General features: G+C 43.2%; 1 protein-coding gene across 1 annotated transcript in view; it reads left to right on the top strand.

Annotated features, from left to right (window-relative positions):
• Positions 1 to 246: 246 nt before the first annotated feature.
• Positions 247 to 20,036, top strand: part of Pdzd2 (PDZ domain containing 2) — a 234,053-nt gene continuing 214,263 nt past the window's right edge. The window contains exon 1 of the mRNA XM_027936223.2: positions 247 to 878. Coding sequence (XP_027792024.2) covers positions 403 to 878 — 476 coding nt within the window. The 5' untranslated portion in view covers positions 247 to 402. The remainder of the gene's footprint in view (positions 879 to 20,036) is intronic.

Raw genomic sequence — 20,036 nt, forward strand, 5'->3', positions numbered from 1 at the left:
TTTGATTTTTTGTTTGTTTGTTTGTTTCCTCTTCCTTTCCTAGATGCCAATGAGCCCAGGAAAGGACACACTGTTGCTGCTGCAGGAATACCCAGCTTCCATGGGACGTGTATGGACCCTGCTGTGAAATGAACTCAGCAAGGACTTGTTGGCTATGACCTCCCTTCCCCTGAGGAGCACCCAGAGCCATCGTTCCTGGGTTTTCCTAATTGTGTCCTGTCCTCTTCTTGCCAAGGTCAACGGGCCAGTCTTGAGTAGGCGTCCCTAGGCTCATCTGCCAGCCTCAACATGAACACAGGCACAGCTGATGACAGCCAGGGTTCCCAAGGGACGTGGGGCCCCACGGGGTCCGGCCCCCAGCCGCAGGACCTTTCATGATGCGGGTGTCCGGGAGTGAGCACCATGCCCATCACCCAGGACAATGCCGTGCTGCACCTGCCCCTCCTCTACCAGTGGCTGCAGAACAGCCTGCGGGAGGGCGGGGACGGGCCCGAGCAGCGGCTCTGCCACGCGGCCATCCAGAAACTGCAGGAGTACATCCAGCTGAACTTGGCCGTGGATGAGAGTGCGGTGCCCCCCGACCTCAGCCCTCCAGAAATGGAGATCTGTACTGTGTACCTCACCAAGCAGCTGGGGGACACAGAGACCGTCGGCCTCAGTTTTGGGAACATCCCTGTTTTCGGGGACTACGGTGAAAAGCGCAGAGGAGGCAAGAAGAGGAAGACCCACCAGGGCCCCGTGCTGGACGTGGGCTGTATCTGGGTGACAGAGCTGAGGAAGAACAGCCCCGCGGGCAAGAGCGGGAAGGTCCGGCTGCGGGACGAGATTCTCTCCCTCAACGGGCAGCTGATGGTCGGAGTGGACGTCAGCGGGGCCAGGTGAGTGGGCGGGGCGCCGGCCGGCACAGGGGCTGGACCCACCCGTGGTCCGCTTGGGTCTGAAGGGCGAGTCTGCAGCTGCAGCCGTGGGCCCTGTATTCTTCCTCTAAGGGAAGAATACACTGAGTCCAAGTTTCTCTGTATTTCTTTGTTCTCTTTCTTCACTTATTCATGGTATTTCTGTTTTCCCCTGTAACTTGGGATAAGAAAGAGAGGGAACAGGATGTGAAAGGAGTATGAGAAAAGCCACATTGAGTTAGAAGAGGAGGGGACAAGATTGATTCTTTTTCAAGGTTCACTTCTTAGCTCTCTTGAATAATTATGAGATAACATTTATTGAGCTGGGTCTACTGCAGTGGGCATCTGCCAGCCAGTATCTCACTTCATACCCACCTCCAGAGGACAGCTTAGATGAGAAAACTCAGCTTCATGTATCTTGTTCAAGGTCACTGACGTAAGAGACCAAAACAGACTTGAACCAGTGTCTGTCTGCACCACAGTCTGTGCTCCTGACCACTGAGCTATACTTTGTTGTTTTGTGGCCTGTGCACAATTTCATGGATGGTTTATAGCTGCACCAAATACCTCCTTAGCATAATTGCAGACACCAGCAAGGAAATTACTAGAACAAATTAATAAGGCTTCCATCTACCCAAAAAAAAAAAAGGAAAACAGAAGCCATTTATCAAAGGAAATTCAATTTTTATACACACCCTGTATTAGGCCAGTCATGGTAGCACACACCTGTGATCCTACTACTCAGGAGTTTGAGACAAGAGGATCACAAGTTCAAGGTTAGCCTGTGCAATTTAGACCCCATCTCAAATTTAAAAGTAGAAAGGTGGTAGTGCACATCTAGGTTCAATCCCCAGTACTGCGGGGGGGGGGGGGGGACTGTTAGTTTAATTTACATTACTATAATTGAAATATCTGACAGAGACTACTTATGAAGAAAAGAGTTTATTTAGTTAAAAGTTCTGAAAGTCCAAGATTGGACAGTCCATTGGTTCAGATTCTGGTGAGGGCCTAATGGTAGATGGTGTCATGACAGGAACAGATGGGTGAGGGGGAAAAGCATGCCACCAGATGGGAAGCAGGCAAGAGACTGGAGTCCCACAGTCACCCCAATCCCAACCTCCCACTAGGTCCCCACCTGTTAATAGTCCACACCCCCTCCCAACATTGCCATACTAGGGATCAAAGCTTCAACACATAAATCTTTGGGGGACAAACCACATTCAAAGCAAGCAGAATCCCTTTGGCAAATTACATCTAGCTTTAGGGTAGAATCTCTTTGAGATTTGGGTACAGTTGTTCCTCCTTTTCTGATGGGTATTGGTTCCAGGACCCCCAGTGTATTCTAAAATCCAAGAATTCTCAAGTCCTTTACATACAGTGGTGTCATATTTGCATAATTTCTATAAACTTTAAATAATTTTTGTTTACTTATAATACCTAACAGAATGGAAATGGCATATAGTGGTTCTTCTGTACTCTATAGGGTATAATAACAAGAAAAAAGACTGGCCAGGTGTGGCCTGTAATCCCAGATATTCTGGAGGCTGAGGCAGGAGGATGGCAAATTAGAAGCCAGCCTCAGCAACTTAACAAGACCTTATCTCAAAATAAAATCAAAAGGGCTGGGGATGTGACTCAGTTTGTAAAGCACCCCTCAGTGCAATCCTTTGTTCCAGACACACACACACACACACACACACACACACACACACTGCCTGTTCATGCTCTTTTCCTTTTAATATTTTGGATCCACAGTTGGTAGAATCCTCATGAATAAGGAAGACAAATTGTAGTGGGGAGTTTAAAGTGTTTGAAATGTTCTCAAAATGTTTCTTTTTCAATCATTGTAACTGACTGTTTCTATCAACACCAGAATTTCCAACTACCCATGTGGATTTTATCTTAAAAGAGTGGTGATCAGAAATTGGGGTTTTGTAGGGACCCAAGGTATTTCCCTGCTCCTCAGCCAACAGCCCCCTCAGCCTCTTCATCATTATTTGTAAGCAACAAATTTCAGGGGCCAACACACCGACTCCTTGCCCACACTGCCAATCTGATGAAATCATCTATAACATGAGGCATTCTTTTGGGCAATTTGGTCTGTTCCCTCTCTTGAATTTGATTTTAAGTTCAGAATTATCTTCGATGATATTATCAGTTATCCCCCAAAATTCATATGTCAAAGTCCAAATCCTCAGGACCTCAGAAGGCAACCTTATCAGGAAGTAGCTCCGTAGCAGATGTGATGAGTTAAGATGAGGTCATACTAGAGTAGGGTGGCCCCTAATGCAATCTGACTGGTGTCATTATAAAAGGCACATTTGGACACAGACACAAGGAGAATGCTAAGTGAAGACTGAAGTTCTGCTGCTGCATGACAGAGAATTACCAGAAGCCGGGAGAGAGCCCTGGAACAGATCTTTCCCTGCACCAGGGGAGTATGGCCCTGCTGTATCCTTGATCTTGGACTTCAAGACTCTAGAACTATGAAATAACACATTTCTGTTTCTTAGGCCACCCCATTTGTGGTGCTTTGTTATGGTGTTAGAGTTAAAGCTTCGTCCCAGGGTTTCATAAACTGACTTCCAGACCACTCCGTATAATCGAATCAAGCCTTTATTGAAGCGCACCGGTGGTGGCTGACCAGAACATAAAGCTGTTCCCCTGATCAGCCCCGAACAATTGCAAGGGCACTCCTTATAAGCCTGTAAACCTCAAAAGGGATGTTCAGGGGGTCTAGCCAACGCAAGCAAGCCAGGTTATAGAAGCGGGACAGTGCAGTCAAGCGGAGGGAAGCCTAACCAATCACAGTTAGCCCAATCACCCCAGTTATAGAATCCCGTTACCCTAGTTACAGAAACAATGCCCCATTAGGTAGTTCTGTGTTCTTAAAGGTTTCTATAGCAAAAGGAAATGAACATCTTGCCCCAGTCATGACTCTTCTACTTGGCATGGTTGTTTTACAAGATGAAGTCATAAAACAAAATGGAGTCACATTTGATCCTACTATCACAACGGCAGCCTTAGGAAACTGACACAGGAGATACTTTGACCAGTCACCTTATATCAAGTCAAGTTTCAATTTTCTCCCTGCCACAGGTTCCTTTAGAGCACTGTGTGTTTTTGGAAAGGACACTGAGAATTACGTGTGCTCAGCGTGGGAGGATCAGGTGCACCATGTGCAAGATGAGGTCATAGATTGCTTCTTTCGAAAATTAGTTTAGATCAATTTGGAATGTCCACCTCTGAGGAAAGAACAGGAAATTCATAGACTTGAGTGGGTTCGACAGCCTTCTGTGCCCCAGACCCTTAGGAGAACTGAATCCATAACTGCCCCTGAATTACAGGCACTATTCCTGCCTTCTCAACTGGCCCACACACCTGAGGTCCACAGCTGGGTGCTAGGCTCCTGGAGGACTTCTGGGAGGTCCTTGTTCCATATCAGTGATAATGACTTTATCCTGGTGTGAACTTCCAGAGAACTTTCTAGGATGGGGGAAGGACATCAGTTGTGTTTGATGTCACACACCCCATCTTGCAGCCAAAGCCCATAACACATCCGAAGAAGGTTCTGTTTGTGAGCTCTATCACCACCCTCTGAGGCAGATAGTGTTTTCTGGAATGTTCTATTTACCTCTGTTTGGTGCAAAAGAACTGCAAAGGTTTTTAGCTTAGTTCCTACAAGGAATACTTTGTAATCCCAGTTACTCCCTCCACTAGCTTTCTATAAGTAAACCAGATCTGTTCCCTGAGGACAGATTGTTCCAAATTGGTAAGGAAATGTGGAATTAATTAAAATGAAACCCACACACCAAAACCAAAACAAATAGACTTTTCTAAAAAGTAGAAGGGCCCACGTTTCACTTTTAGAATTTATTTATTTTTTTTCAGAATGTGAACTTTGGGCATTTTCATACATTAATAAACATGAACAGAGCAGAGTGCAGAGGACTCAGGCCCAAGAGAGATGGCTCCGGCTTCCAGAACTGCTTGTTGGCCGTGTGACTGTGGAGGTGGATTCCGTTTCCTTAATAGGGCCGTGTAGTGGACGAGCAAAGATGATTTACTCGATGTACTGAGTACAGCATCTGGCACACGGTAGATGTTCAGTCAAAATAGCTTTTCACACCCACCCAGTGGACCTCAGGCAACCTGAACCCAGAGCACATCCTGCAAATGAGAAAAGGCCTTTGAGTTTTGAAAAAGAGAAAAAGCCTCAAATGCTGCCAGTCAGTTCACAGAGAGACAAAGAAAAAGCTTCTGTCCCCAAACTGGGGAGATAATCAAATTACAGTAGTCCCCCTTCATCCATGGGGTGCATTCTAAGACCCTCGGTGGATGCCTGAAGCCAGGGGTAGTACTGAACCCTGTACATACTATGCTTTGTCCTATAGGTACCAATGACAAAGTTTTAAATTAGGCACAGTAAGAGATTAGCCACCATAAGTAATGATCAAATAGAATAATTATAACAGTTTACTATAATAAAAGTTATGTGAATGTGGTCTCTCCCTCTCTCAAAATATCTTACTGTACTGAACTGTATTTTGGGATCGTGGTTGGCCACAAATAACTGAAACTATGGGTAAGGGCACTACTGTTTTGCACAACTGGTGTGGCATGGCACCAACCACTTGGAAAGGACCCTGGCATTTGTAGAAACAGTGTCCCTGAGCCCACTGGCCAGAGAGTACTGGAGTGTGAGGAGTGTGTGGTCCCAGAAGAGCCAGGTTCAGGGGCAGGCAGGGGGTCAGAGGGACAAGCTGCCTGGCCCACAAGAGTTCCATGCTGGAAGGACTAGCCGAGTATCAGCCCTGGCCAGAAGTAACCTTCAGCACGGTCCCCCGTTGCCTTGAAATTGTGTGTAAAATTAAATTTAGGGTTGGTTCCAGCTTAGACTCCGGTTACCCATGGCAACCTAGAGTTCTGTCTGGATTATAGCAGATTTGAAACAGAGTTTCAAGAGGCTGCAAGAAGGTGTTACTTGGAGAAATGACACAGAGAGTGATATAGGCAACAGAGAGGAAGAGTGGTCAGTTAGAGCTTTATTCTAGTCTCTGGGGCCTGCCCACCTGAATGTGCCCAGAGTACCTGATGTTCCACGAAGCACTATACAGGTGTAAGAGATGGTCATCCTGATGACCCAGGGACATTAAGGAAAGGCTAAATTATACTCAGCATACTGTTTAAAAAGCCAAAGAAGCGTGTAATACACTTTAGAAAGATTTCCATTACAGAAGGTTAAAAGAAAAACAAGCTTCAGCATTTAAAATTCAATTATCTGGAAAACTCACCATGTGGAACAGCCCATTCCCCGAGGACGTGGTGTAAATGAAGCGTTGCAGGACCGTACATTTGCACCCTACTTCATTCTTTTCCGCCTGCTCTCTCCTCATGCTATTTTGTTTCATGCCTGGGTTTCTGGAGGGTGTCCCAGAGTTCACCCAAGTCCTGTTTTCTCATTGTGGCAAGGAGGAAATCAAGGCTTGGGGAAGTGGCTTCCTGAGGTCAAGTGTCTTCGTAGAGAAGAGCAAGGACTGGAATTCATGCCCTCTGACTTGGATTCCAGAACTTTCTCCTTAACACTGTAAATAGGAACCAATAAAATTAGGAGATTTTTTTTGTATAGTTTATTATTTATAATGAAAACAGAAATCAGTTTGTTTTATGTGTTCTGTGAGTGGGTGGGGATTGCATCTAGAACCTTCCATTCTTAACAAGAGTTTTGCATATAGCAACTTCATGAAAGGTGTAACTGAGAGCTGGAAGTCACAGCTGGAGCTGGCACTACTCTGGCTCTGAGTGCCACCAGGGCAAGGCTGCAGAGGATCAGAGGATCAGAGGGCCATCGCCTGCCACCTTGTGGTGGAAATCGAGCACAGTGCTTGGGAAAGTGCTGGGAGTTGAGGTCAGGCGTGGGATTCATTGAACGGTGTGTGCTTCACAACTGTGCCATTACAGTGATGCTTTTGGCCTTCACGTCTCTCCCTAGAATGGCAACTTCTTAGCCATCTGCAGGCGCCATGCCCTCCTCTGACTGATGTTCTCGTGTTGCCCAGGAAGTCGCTCCATCCCTCCTAACACACCCTGGTCCTGAGGTCCCCCCACTGGTAGTAGATGAGGAGTGATCCAACAAGCTCTTTGTGGCTGATGGAATTAATTAAAATGAATCTTACCTGGTTTCTCTAACTCGAGCCTCGGGAATCAGGGAGTTTCCAGGGAAAGTGTGAGTGGCAGCAACTAACAGGATGCCAGTCAATGGGTGGTGGGGGGGGGTTCTGTTAGAAAACGGGCAGTGTTGGCACACCAAGATCATTGTCACAGCCCAGATCATCATCCCAGCCACTTACAGAGAGGTTTCTGAGGGCCCACTTATGATGGGATAGTTTACATTAAAAGGATAGACTTCTCATTATTTAAGGGTGGAAGTTCAGGGCTACATCCACAGATGCTCTTTGATTTTTATTCCAGTGACCTGCTTCTCTGATGGTACCCACATCAGACCTGAATGGGGTATTTCAGCCACCGCTAGGTGACAGACTCCTGCCCTGGAAGGTGGAAAACCAAATATCTCACTTAAGACACTCACTTTTAAAGGGTTAATATTACTTCCACAGATTATAATTGTAAACCGTAAAGAGAAAAAAAGATCAAAGTGTCTTAGTGTGATTATGGTGTTAGCTCTGGCTTCAGAAACTTCTGTTTATGGGTACCCCTGGGCCGTTTTCAGGAATCTTGACTTCTACCTCACCTTTCATGTCCAGGTATTAAATAAGTTACAAGCATTTTTATTCTCTCATTTGAGTACCAAATGCCCCCTCATGACTCTCAAGCTTTTTTTTTTTTTCCCCAAAAGAGCTTTGAATTCCAAGCTTTGGCACTGGTTCACCTCTGGTCTGTCCCTTCCGAAGTGGAGGTAACCACATCGCTTGGCTTTGCTTTCATCCTACCCCGACTTGCCAACACAGAAATAAAATGACTTGAGCCCCTGTCTTCTGTTGTTCAGCTGAGGGTGGCTGCCTTCTGGAGAGCAATAAAACCTGATGCCTTAAGGGCCCAAATATATATCACTTGATACAATTTAAAATAAAACAAAGGCCGGGATCTAGTTCAGCGGTAGAGTACTAGCCTGGCATGTGAGAGGCCCTTGGTTTGGTCCCCAGGACTGTATAAAATAAAATATAGGTTTTAAGCCAGGTGCAGTGGTGCACCACTATAATCCCAACTACATGGGAGGCTGAGGCAGGAGGATCACAAGTTCAAGGCCCAGCCTGGGCAACTTAGACCCTGTCTCAAAATTAAAAAAAAAAAAAAAAATTAAAGGGCTGGGGGTGTGGCTCAGTAGTAGAGTACCTCATTCCCAATACCATGAGAAGGAGAAGGAGAAGGAGTTGTTTTTATATAGTTTGATTTCTCCATGAGATTCTTCTTTGAAATGTGATCTTCCTCCAAAGATTTTGAGGACGTGAGTTTAAATCATGCTAATTTAAAATGTTCATGGAGACATAACTACTAGTAGCTTTTAGGGGGACGTCATAACAATGTTGAAATGCACAGAGTAGTACACAAAGGTGTGGCGTATCTTGTGGATTCTGCCATCTTTGATTCTTAGACTCAGATGCCAGCCCTGTTACATAGGTCTAACAGCCAACTCATCCCACAGGTGCCTATGCAGGGCTTTCTTCACCAAGGAAACGGGAAACGATGACTCTGTCATTTATAATGTCCCTTGGCCTTAAAATGAGCCTTTTCCCTTTGGGGAGAGAGAAGAAGACAAAGTCTGGGTTATTTCCAAGGCTGGAATACAAGGTCTAAGATCAGATGGTTTAAATGGGACTGGGATTTTATTAAGACGCTCTTGACCCGTGGGATCCCAGATGTGTATTCTCAAATGTCCCCGAAAGATGTTCTAACTATCCTGGGGTAGGAGATGGAAAGTGTGTATCCCTAAAACTTCCACTTGGAAAGTACAAGCCTCTGTCGAATTGCGTGGCAGTTCTTGTTTTTCCCGACTCCTGGGTTTTCAGAAGTCCAAGTGTACTTTTCTGCAGTCCTTTTCTAACCCAGCAATGTAGACAGAAAGGACTTCCATGGTGGTCCACCTAAAAATGGCTCATGCCCTAGCACAGAGATTGCCAAAGTGGAAAGCCCAAGAAGATCCATGGGGAAGCAGAAAAAATATTTGCATCCTGAAGTATATTTTTTATCTTAAAAAAATAAGAAATTGAGCTCGACTAATATTTTCAGTATGGATTGACGACAACCTCCTTATTCAATGGGTACATCAGAAGGTCCCTTGTCCTGTATGACCTGTGATGTATTGTGAGGAAAGGGGGAGAGATCCACAAAAGGCCATCACTGCTTAATTCACTTCTGACTTATTTCAAAGGACTGTAGTTGATGTAGGTCCACTCAGTGAAGTAGGTTTATGGATTAAATGACTTTGTTTTAACTTATCAACCTTCACAAAATGGGCAGATAAAATAAAGAAATTCTAGAATGGAAAAAGAGGATTAAAAAGAATGCAATGAATGCAGACACAAGCAAACAATAAGAACATGGCTTAGTTAACTAACACTTCTCTTTCTGCCAGTATGTCCTTGGCCACATTATGAAATGAAACAGCCTGTTCATATTGCCAAGAAGTCAGACAAAAAGATAACATTGGGAGCTAGCAAGAGTCTATATGAAGTACAAATTTATAACCACTATCATTAAAGAAAAAGTTCCGCCTATATATAGATTATGTATTGAGATACTACTTAGTGATGGTATGAGGCCATCATGAATAGCAAGATATTTAAAATCTAAATATGCACAACAGGGATGCAAATAGTTTAAAATATTCTAGCAATGTTTAAAATTATGCAATACTAAATCTAGTCCAGAATTTTACTAAACTGAATATTTAAGAGCCTGTCATGAGGGTGTTGTTTTTTTTTTTTTTTTTTTTAACTTAATTGCTTATCACAAAAAGCCACATACCATCAGGAAAACACTCATTCTTCCTGGTGTGGTAAAATAGCTAGACTAATACATGGAAAACAATATAGGTACAAAATAAACTGCATGGTTTTGTTGTCAGCAATTTCTTTTGGAAGATGCTCAGAAACATCACTGAAGTTTTAAAGAGAGAGTGCTGCAGTGTTGGGAATTTGCTATGCAGTTGGGCAAAAGTACTGCTGATTTTCATGTGAAGTAGGTTTATGGATTACATGATTTAAGAGAATGTGCTTGGTTCTGTTTCAGTAATGAAATAGAGCTACTTATCCATGAGTCACTAAAAAGGTACCAAAAATAAGGGCTACGAAAGAGAAGTTTCCTTAATTCAGACTCCCACTCTCTTGTCCCTATCAATTACTGCACCCCAAAGCAACACTCTTACTGGTTTTAGAGTTCCTTTTCAAGAATTCTCTAAGCATATACAAGTGCATATTGGCTATATTTTCTCTAGTGAGAGCACACTGTCATACTGTTCTGCATCTTAACTATTTTAACTTAAAAACCTATTTTAGAGATTGTTTCAAGTCAGAAGATCATTCTGTTTTGTCTTTCACTTTTGAACAGCTATATAATAGTCCACTAAAGGTTGCCAATGTGATTTTAATCAGTCACCAATTAATGGGTGTTGTATTGTACAGTTTTCTTTTGCAGTTTTAACAAGTCTGCAGTCAATTTTATGTTCACATGTACAAATGTATGTGAAGGATAAATTCTAGAAGTGGGATCCTCAAACAAATCACTTGTTAAATTTATTACTCACACTGCAAATTGCATCCCAATTGACTTTATATATAAAAAGTACTGCTTTCCCTCATAGCTTCCCCAACACTCTAGTATCTTTAAAATATGGGATCATGCTACATGCAGAATTCTGTTTGATCCTTTTTTCACTTAACACATTTAAACATGTTCCTCCTAATTAAATGGTCTCAAGGTATGCTCTTCAATAATCTAGGCGAGCATGCTCTTTCTGCCACTGCCAGTCTTTCAATATTATACTTAACATTGCATCTAAAATGTTTGTACCATGGCCTTTTCCCCCTTTGACCGTCCTCTTTAGACACATTTCTTGGAATGACGTTATTGTGTCAAAAGGACATTTTTGTCAAATTGCTTTTCATAAATTGTTTTTACCAGATTATTCCACTACCAATAATGTTTGAGCAACAGTATACCGAGCCATTTCCAGATTGGACATCACAAATTTACATTTATGTATGATTTTTTTTTTTTAAAAATCTGTACTTAGTTGATCAAGGAGTTTGGTTATTTCCCCCTAAGGGTTCTCTTGTTTGTTTGCTGGAGGAAAGTAAATGTCCCCATCATGAGCAACAGATGGAAGGATGCAGCCTCGGAGCAGAGAGCAGTTCCTGGCTGGCATCTGGCAAGGAAACTGAGACCTCAGTCCTACAACTCAAAGAACCAAACCCTGCCAACAGCTGGTGAGCTTGGAAGAGGTCCCTGAGCCCCAGATGAGATTATTGGCAGCCCAGGCCAACACCTCATGCCAGTCTTAGCAATGCTGAGCCGAGAGCCCAGGCAGTCTGTGGCTGCTCCTCACCTGCGGAATTCAGAGCTAATAAGCGGGGGAAGCCCCAAAGTCTGTGCATTTATGGCACTTTGTTGCACAGCAGGAGAAAACTAATAAAATGGAAACAGACAATAAAGTACTTAATTCCTCTCATGTCATTTACTCCTTGATTCACATGTGGAAATCTTGTCTCCCTTAGCCAGATTATAACCTCCCTGAGAACAAGACCAGTTGTGATGTTTCTCCTGCGCCAGCCCCATTATCTGCCTGCCATAGGGTCTGCACTTGGGGGAGACAGGGGTCAGTGGGAGTAGCCTAACTATTCCCTGCCTCGGCTTAAACCTTGACTCAACCTGTCTAAACTTTGGTTCCCTCATCTTTAAAATGCGAATAAAATGCATCAGAAAAATCATTGGAAAAATATGCAAATGTGACCAGCAGTCACTTCTGAAAGTGGGCAGTGACAGAATCAAATTCCACAGGAGATTTGTGGGGATCAAATGAGACAATTTTAAAGCCCTTAGTGGAGTTCATCGTGGTACATGGTCAGTAGAAAAAGGCCATTTGTTTGGTATCATGTTACTCCAGCCCTTTTTCCCTACGCGCGCACGCGCGCGCACACACACACACACACACACACACACACATACCCAACAGCCCCAACAGCCCCGCTTCCACCCACTGGCCATCAATCAGGGGTAGATAAACTAAATCCAGCCTTTGGCACTATTGGCAATCAGTTTTATCTCCTGGGAATTTGGAGCAACCATGCTGAAAGTTCAAGTGGAATGAGGTCCAAAATCTGGTCCAGAAAGAGCCAGAGCCACATGCACACACTAGAGTTAAAGAAGGACAGACATCAGGAGGAAACCTATTCCTTTACAGGAACACAGATGCAGGATAAAGAGAATGTCCCCAGGTATAAAGTATGGGATAGTGCTTCCAGGGGCCAGGGGACTTGCAGTTCCCAGCACAGGTTCCCACAGTGCCTACCCGGACTTGATTCCATGAGACTTGTGTGTCCTCACAAAGTATCCTTGTAAACAGATAAGCCTGGCCAAAAGGTTGCTGGTGGGGGACAAATCAGACAGCTGGTCAGGTTCTAATAAGCCCTAGCACACCAAGCCCAAGTGAGTGCTGATTCCACATAAATCTTTAAAAGAAAACTAAATTGTGTTTCTCTTCCTCCAGACGGTCCTTCATCTGTCAGCAGATGAATTCCCAGTGGCCTCTGGAGGGCACTATTCAATTAAGTTTATTGCATGGTAGCGAGCAGAGCACTGTACCGACGGAGCATTTTAGGAAGTGGGTGTTTGAAGGAATCATTACCATTTATTGAATCCCTGCAATGCGCTTGCTGGGTGCTCTGTATATATTACAGCTGAAACAATTACAATTCCTCTTTCCACCCACCAATTGTAGATTCTTTTCTAGCTTTGTTTCTTGTTTCTATAGACATGTCATTAACAGGTATCAGGCAAAAATGAAAGCTTTTATTTTTCCTTTTAATAAACAGGAAGACCTGAGGTTACTGCTTCTGTTGGGAACCGGTTCAGGTTCAGTTGGCCTTCAATTACTTGATGTACTTGGACATCATTTGCATTTTTATGGGCATGTGCTCCTTTTTAATTAGAAAAACAAGGAATTAAATGTAGCACCACTATAAAACAGAAAGAAAAAGTATTCTGCTGACATGGGTATAATTGGCTGTGACCTTCTCTCTCAAGAGGAGGTGAGGTGCTTCCTGTCTCATCTCTTTTATCCTCCCAGAACTTGGCTGGTGGCTGCTGGGGTGTGGGAACTGGGCGGGGCGGGGGGGGGGGGTGTGCTTTCTCCACTTTGCCCAATACCACGGCAAACAACCACAGACCTATCTCCATCTTTTTCTTTTTCATTTCTTTTTAGTCTTTAATTGAGATATTTGGGAAACTTATCTATTCATTAGATAGTATCAATTTAATTGTTTATAAATATTGTCCACAAAATTTGATCCCCAGAACCCCCCCACCCCCCCCCACAAATATATACACACACACACACACACACACACATACCTGTTGTTCACAGGAAACATCTATTACAGGTACTTTTCTCATTTAATTTTTACAACAACCCTATGAGGAAGGAGGTAAGTATTAGTTTTTTTGAATTGGCACATAATAATTGGACATACTTATGAGGTACCATATGACCTGTATACATTTTATAATAATTGTATACATTATATACAATAATTTGAACATTATATTATGATCATAATGTTCAAATCAGGTTAAACATATATATCTCATCTGCCACTTCCTAGTGATGAGAATATTTGCAATCCTTTTTTCTGGCTTCTTTTGAGGTGTGCAGTACATTAGTGTTATCTGTAGTCTCCGACTGTGCACACCAGAACTTCCTGCTCCTATCTACCTAATATAGTACCCTGCTCAACCTTTCCTCCATCCCCCTTCCCCCTCTGTCCCTGGTCTCTGGTCACCACCATTCTACTCTCAACTTCTGTGAGATGAACTTTTTAGATTCCACATATGAATGAGATCATGCAGTGTCTGTTCTTGTGCCTGCTCATTTCGTTCAGCATGTCCTCCAGCTCCATCCACGTTGTCACGAATGACAGGATTCCACCTTTTCTGTGGCTGATTAGCATTCCACCACGCACATACCAAGAGGGAAGCATTTCCGTATTATTGTCTACATGCTTCAGTGGGAAAGTGCAGGCTGAGACAGATGGACAAACCTACCAGGTTGCTAAGGGGGGGAGCCTGGGATCAAGCTCAGGTTTACCTGCCTCTAAGACCTGAGTCTTTTATGGCCAGGATGCTCTTTGTACTGCTATTCATCCCACAAACAGCATATCTGTCCCAGCAGAGAGCACATCCATACAAGTAACAGCATGTCAGTCCCCAGTAAGGAGCATGAGAATTCTGTAAATTTATCCTGATCCAGGCACCTCACTCCTTATTTTTGACATCACTGTCTTTCACACGTAACCACAGTAGAAGAGAAGAACCCCAAATCAAGAGGTCTGGGTTCTGAGACGCTTCTTAATATCTTTATATTCTTATTCACATAAGGATGTTTATTGATCACCTACTATGTTTTAGCTGTGATGCTTCCTCTCAGAGGAATACTAACGCACAAAACGTAGCAGGTCCCCTGTTGTCTGGAGCTTGCAATCTAGGCCTTGAGGAACTGCCTTCCTTTTGTAGGAGTAATTGTGACTAATAAGGATATGAAGGACTTTTTAAAGTAAACTTTCTTATAAGAGCTTTACTTAGATATAGTTCACATATTGATCAAATTTGTCCTTTAAAATGTACAAGTGGTGCTGTACATTCACAGAGTGAAATATCACCAGTCGCTAAGTTTAGGATGTTCTTCTTTTTCAAAAGAAGTCCCAGCCCATTGCCAGTCGTTTCTCACGCCCTTCTTCTCCAGGCCCTGAACCACCAATCTCCTTTCTGTCTGTTAGAGATTTGCAATCCATTCTGTGCATTTCGGTTGTGATCTTCGGTCACGGGCTCCCTTCATCTAGCCTGATGCAGTCCGTGTTCACTCATTTTGCAGCCTGTCTTATTAGAACTTTGCTCCTTTGTGTTGCCAAACAGTGTTCAGAGGATGTTTAGCCACAGTTGTTTGTCATCTATCAGTTGAAGGACATTGGGGTCACTTCCGCTTTTTGACTGTAACAAATAATGCTGTGAACCTTGGTGCATGCTCTCTTTTGGATGTGGTTTGTCTCTCAAGGGTTCATGTGCTGGAAGCTTGGTGCCCAAGGTGTTGGGATGGTGGAGGAACCTTTAAAAGAAGCAGTCTAGTGGGAGGTCCTTAGGTCATTAAGGGTCCTGCTCTTAGGAGGAATTAAAGTAGTTCTCATGGGACTTCTTGGAGGTCCTCTCAAGAGGATTGTTACAGAAGCCTGAGCCTGGCCCCAGCCAGCTCTCTGCCTTCCTGGATCAAGAAGAGATCTCTCACCCCCCCCACACACACGGTCCTACAGTGATGTGATGCTATCACCAGAGGCCAAACCAGTGGGGCCATCCGAACGTGGGCTTTGAACCTCCAAAACTGTGAGTTAAATATACCTCCTTTTCTTTATAAGTAGCCTGTCTCAGGTATTTTATTATAGTAATAAAAATCTGATGAATAAAACTTACAAGTTTTCATGTGAGCATGTATTTTCCATTTTCTTGGGTGCATACCTAGGAATGGCATTGATAGTTATGATAACTTTACAGGTAACCTTTTGAGGAGCTGCCAAATTGTTTTCTGGAATGTCTATACCACTCCCCACCAGCAATATTTAAAGGTTCTAATTTCTCCCTGTGCAGATGTCTTTTCTTCCCCTGACCAAGGTTTCCCAACAGTGTAGAGCCTTTGTTGACCCAGCCCAGTCACAGGATGGAGGCCTTCCTTGGGGTGATTTATGAGGTACAGAGACCCAACTCCCTTCCACTGTTTTTCCTTATCATGGATCATTAACCAGTAGAAAGAGAGATGTTCGAGGGGGATTAAACTAGATATAGTAGTGACAGTAATGTGGACATTTAAGAGTGATTGCTTGAGAAGTAAAAATGGGTCACAGTAGTTGAATTTAGTGGTACAAAGACTAACCAAAGGGTGGGAAGAACTGTAAACTGAATAAAACTTTGGGCAAAGATAAGGGACTCCAAATAACTAACAAAAATCACTAGGAACCAATTCTGCCTTTTAAAGGAATTTGTCATTATAATAGGAGATAACTTGCCTTAAAATATAACAAAGGCCAAAATTTTCAGAGTCCAAACTAATATACTATATAAACATTTTTAAATTTTTAAAAATTATTTATTTTTTAGATTTTTTTTAACCTTCATTTTGTTTTTATGTGGTGCTGAGGATCGAACCCAGTGCCTCACACATGCCAGGCGATCACTCTACCTCTGAGCCACAACTCCAGCCCTATTTTTTACGTTTGTTCTACAACTTTTTACCATGAATAGCAAGGAAAATGAAGTGTGCAAGATGGTATTCTCTAAAACTTAAATGTAGAATTACCATATGATCTAGCAATTCTAATTCCAGGTATATATACCACCCCAAACTGAAACAAGAACTTGAACAGATATCTATACCCATGTCCATAGTTGAATTATTCACATTAGCCAAAAGGTGGAAGCAACTCAAATATCTATTGATGGATGAATGGATAAACAAAGCTGTGGAATATACATTCATATTTTTTCAGCCTTATAAAGTGTATTAGGGCTTCCAAGAATCACAGAGGGGAGTTCAGAAATTTATTTTCTCTCAATCCTAGAGGTTGCAGGTCCAAGAGCTAGGTGGGTTTCTTCTGAGGCCTTGCTGCTTGGCTACCTTTGTGCTGTGTCCTTACATGGTCCTCTGTGTGTATGTATATGTGTGTGAGTGTGTGTGTGTGTGTGTGTGTAATAAGCCACCTATGAAAGATAAGCATGTATGATTTCACTTATGTAAGGATCCTTGAAGAGCCAAATACAGAGAGAACATGGAATGGAGGTTACGGGGGGCTGGGAGTCTGGAGTTGCTACCTAATGGAGGCTGAACTAGTTTCAGAACTAGATGATGAAAAAGTGGTGGGGTTGTACTGTGCTGACGGTTGCGCGACACCATGAATGTTGTGCCTTTAAGAAAAATTAAAGTGGTGAATATTATGGGATGTATATTTTACCACAGTTTTGAAAACGTACAGTAAGTACGAACTTAGTTGTGTGAGGACAGGTCTGGGTCAGAGGTCTGAGGAATGTCAGGGTCTTATAGGTCTTCCCTTGTCCCTCCACTCTACCCTCAACTCCTATACGCAGGTCTTAACCAACCCAGTGCCAGGGTGTTGCTAACACTCTTGGTTCTAGTTAACCAGTAGCCATGTCTGTACCTGGTTGATTAATAGGACAGTACAAGGCTTCCTCCCCAAGCTGGGGAAATGAGACAAATATCAAAGGTCAAGACATTTGTTGTATGCATCTTGAAAGTGACCACTGGGAGCAAAGGTGGAGGAGGAAATGTGGATACTTTCTGATTTCCTGGAACTTCTAGACACCCTGAGAAGCTGTTAGAGGAGAGCTTTCCATCTTTCCTCCTGAGCAGGGAAGCAACACATGGGCTGGGATACCCTGATGATACCTCAGCTGGGACCCTGGGAGCCACACTAACCTGGCTCACACTCCGCATGTGTGGACCGTGGCCATGCAGTGATGTCTGGGCCAGCCAATGCACACTGGGCCTGCATGGCCCTGCAGGGCAGGGAGAGGACAGGTAAGCTGTCTGTGGGTAGCAATGCCAAAGCTGTGGGGGTGCCTCAAAGGAAGAAGGTTCTACGGGGTGCCCACTATTTCTCCTCTGATGCACCATCCATTGTGATGGCTGGACATTTATAGGACATTTTCCAGGATGATAAGTTTCATTTAATACAAAGTAACTTCAGGAACAAGCAGCACCAGGAGCTAAGCCAGGTTTCATTGCCAAGAAGAGGAAAGAAACAGCTCTAAGGATCTCCCTGGCCCATTGGTCCTTCTCTGTGGGTCTCCAGGTCTGGAGAAGCATGTGACCAGTTGGAGCGACTGCCCACCACTCCTCCATCACTATCTGACCACCAGTCCACCTGTCCAAGAGCTTCTGCTTGAACAGGACTCCTAGAAGCACACGTGATTTCATGACAACTAGCAACAGCACAAAGATGAAGCAGCAAAAGTTTTCTTGAGTTTATGGATACTCTTTAAAACAAATTTTGGACTACACAATAGAAATTAAAGCTAGAAAAATGGCTCTAAGCTGTGACTTTCTGGTGACATCTCTGTGTGTATCTTTCTGCTACCTAGAACATTATGTGGTACTCAACCCTGGTGACTTTTCACTTTGACATCTCAAGCCTGAAAGGGAGTAGATGGCCTCAGCTTGTAGAGGATCCAAAAAGGTGACCAGGAAGCCCATCTTGAAAGATTTCTCTCACTCTGTTATTAATTGAAGGAATGATTAAAAAGAAAGATCCTGAACTTCTCAGGAATATCTATTGGTGTTTCCTAACCCTTCCCAGTCAAGAGGACTCCACCATTGATGCTTTTGAGTTAAAGAACATTCTGTGTGTCACAGTAAGACACTCCAAGACAAATATGTACACATTTTTGTGTACGTAATCCAAGGATAATGATATTAGAATTGTCATCACTGGTGTGTGGATATTATTGGTTGGATTGTTGTTACATGAGATTGCTGCAAGCTACCATCCCTCAATATCTTCTATGCCTTTTTTCTATGTGCTGTGTCACTCTATTTAAAGTTTTTATGAGTTTATGTTATAGCCTCCAGGATCCTGCCTTTTGTAAGAAGGTAAGGGTTCATCTAGGTACAGTTATATAAACTGTCTTCTTTTAATAATTTCTGGAGCTGATATTTTTTCATCATTTATACTTGGAAAATAAGAGCTTCCTTGTCTTGGACCACCATATATACCACACACATAACACATAATGAAAGCTTAGCAAGCATGTGTTGAATAAAATAAATGTTCCTTCTTAAGATGAAAGTGTGTTAATCAGCTTTCTATTGCTATAACAAATACCTAAGATAATCAAGTTATAAAGAGAAAAGGTTTATTTTGGTTCAGTTGTACAAATTTTAGTCCGTGATCCATTAGGTCTGTCGTGGCACATCATGGTAGGACATATGGTAGAGCAAAACCACCCAACTTACAGCTGGGCAGCAGGAAAAAAAGAGAAAGAGAGCAGGGTCGCACAATCCTCTTTGAGAGTATGCCCCCAGTGACCTGCAGACCTCCTACTAGATCCCACCTCTTAAATTTCACAATCCCTCGCAACAGCGCCACACTGGGGAAACAAGCCTTTAGCACATAAGTCTTTGGTTACCATTTCAGATCCAAACCCAGAGCAAAAAGTCTTGGGTTTGTCCATTTCTATAACTGGTGCTGAGTCAGTTCCATTATTTCTGGCAGACACATCAGTCGCTGAGAATGTCTTCTTAAACCCTGGAGGGTCCCAGATTGGAACTTCCATAATTGTCCACCTAAAAATAAACAGAAGTGTTGTATGTTATGTGCTTTATAATCTGCTGTGTTTGCAAAAGGGGAGGGGGCGTTTTACATTGGTGTTCCCAATTTACCAGTCTGACTTGTATGTTTTAAAATAGGATGAAAGCTATTATAAAAAATAGCACACGGATGGTATTTGTGTATGTGTATTTCTTTGATTCTATAAAGTAGGGTTAATTTTATTGTTTCTGTGTGGGGAGGAATGACTTTTACAATTTCTACAACTCAATCTAACTCCTTCCTTCTTTTGCAACCTCTGCTACCCAGGTGGCTTGGTGCCCCAGTGACAAAACGTGAGGGGCAGGTGAAAAGGCTTCTGTGATCATCTCTAGAAACCTCATTTAGAGAAGGAGGCCTAATCGGTCCAAGCTTGTTTTAAAAAGCCATGCATACTAATCCACTTTTGGAAGAAGAGGAAAAGTACACTGAAGTAAATTCTCATTGTGTGATAAGAATCTGTATTGGATTTTTAAAGCAGAATACAGGAGCGTAGGTCCCTCCCCACAGAATTCAGGCTCAGGTGCCTGGGTGTGCATTCTTC

Source organism: Marmota flaviventris, chromosome 5, assembly GCF_047511675.1.
Source record: "Marmota flaviventris isolate mMarFla1 chromosome 5, mMarFla1.hap1, whole genome shotgun sequence".
NCBI classification, from domain to species: domain Eukaryota; kingdom Metazoa; phylum Chordata; class Mammalia; order Rodentia; family Sciuridae; genus Marmota; species Marmota flaviventris.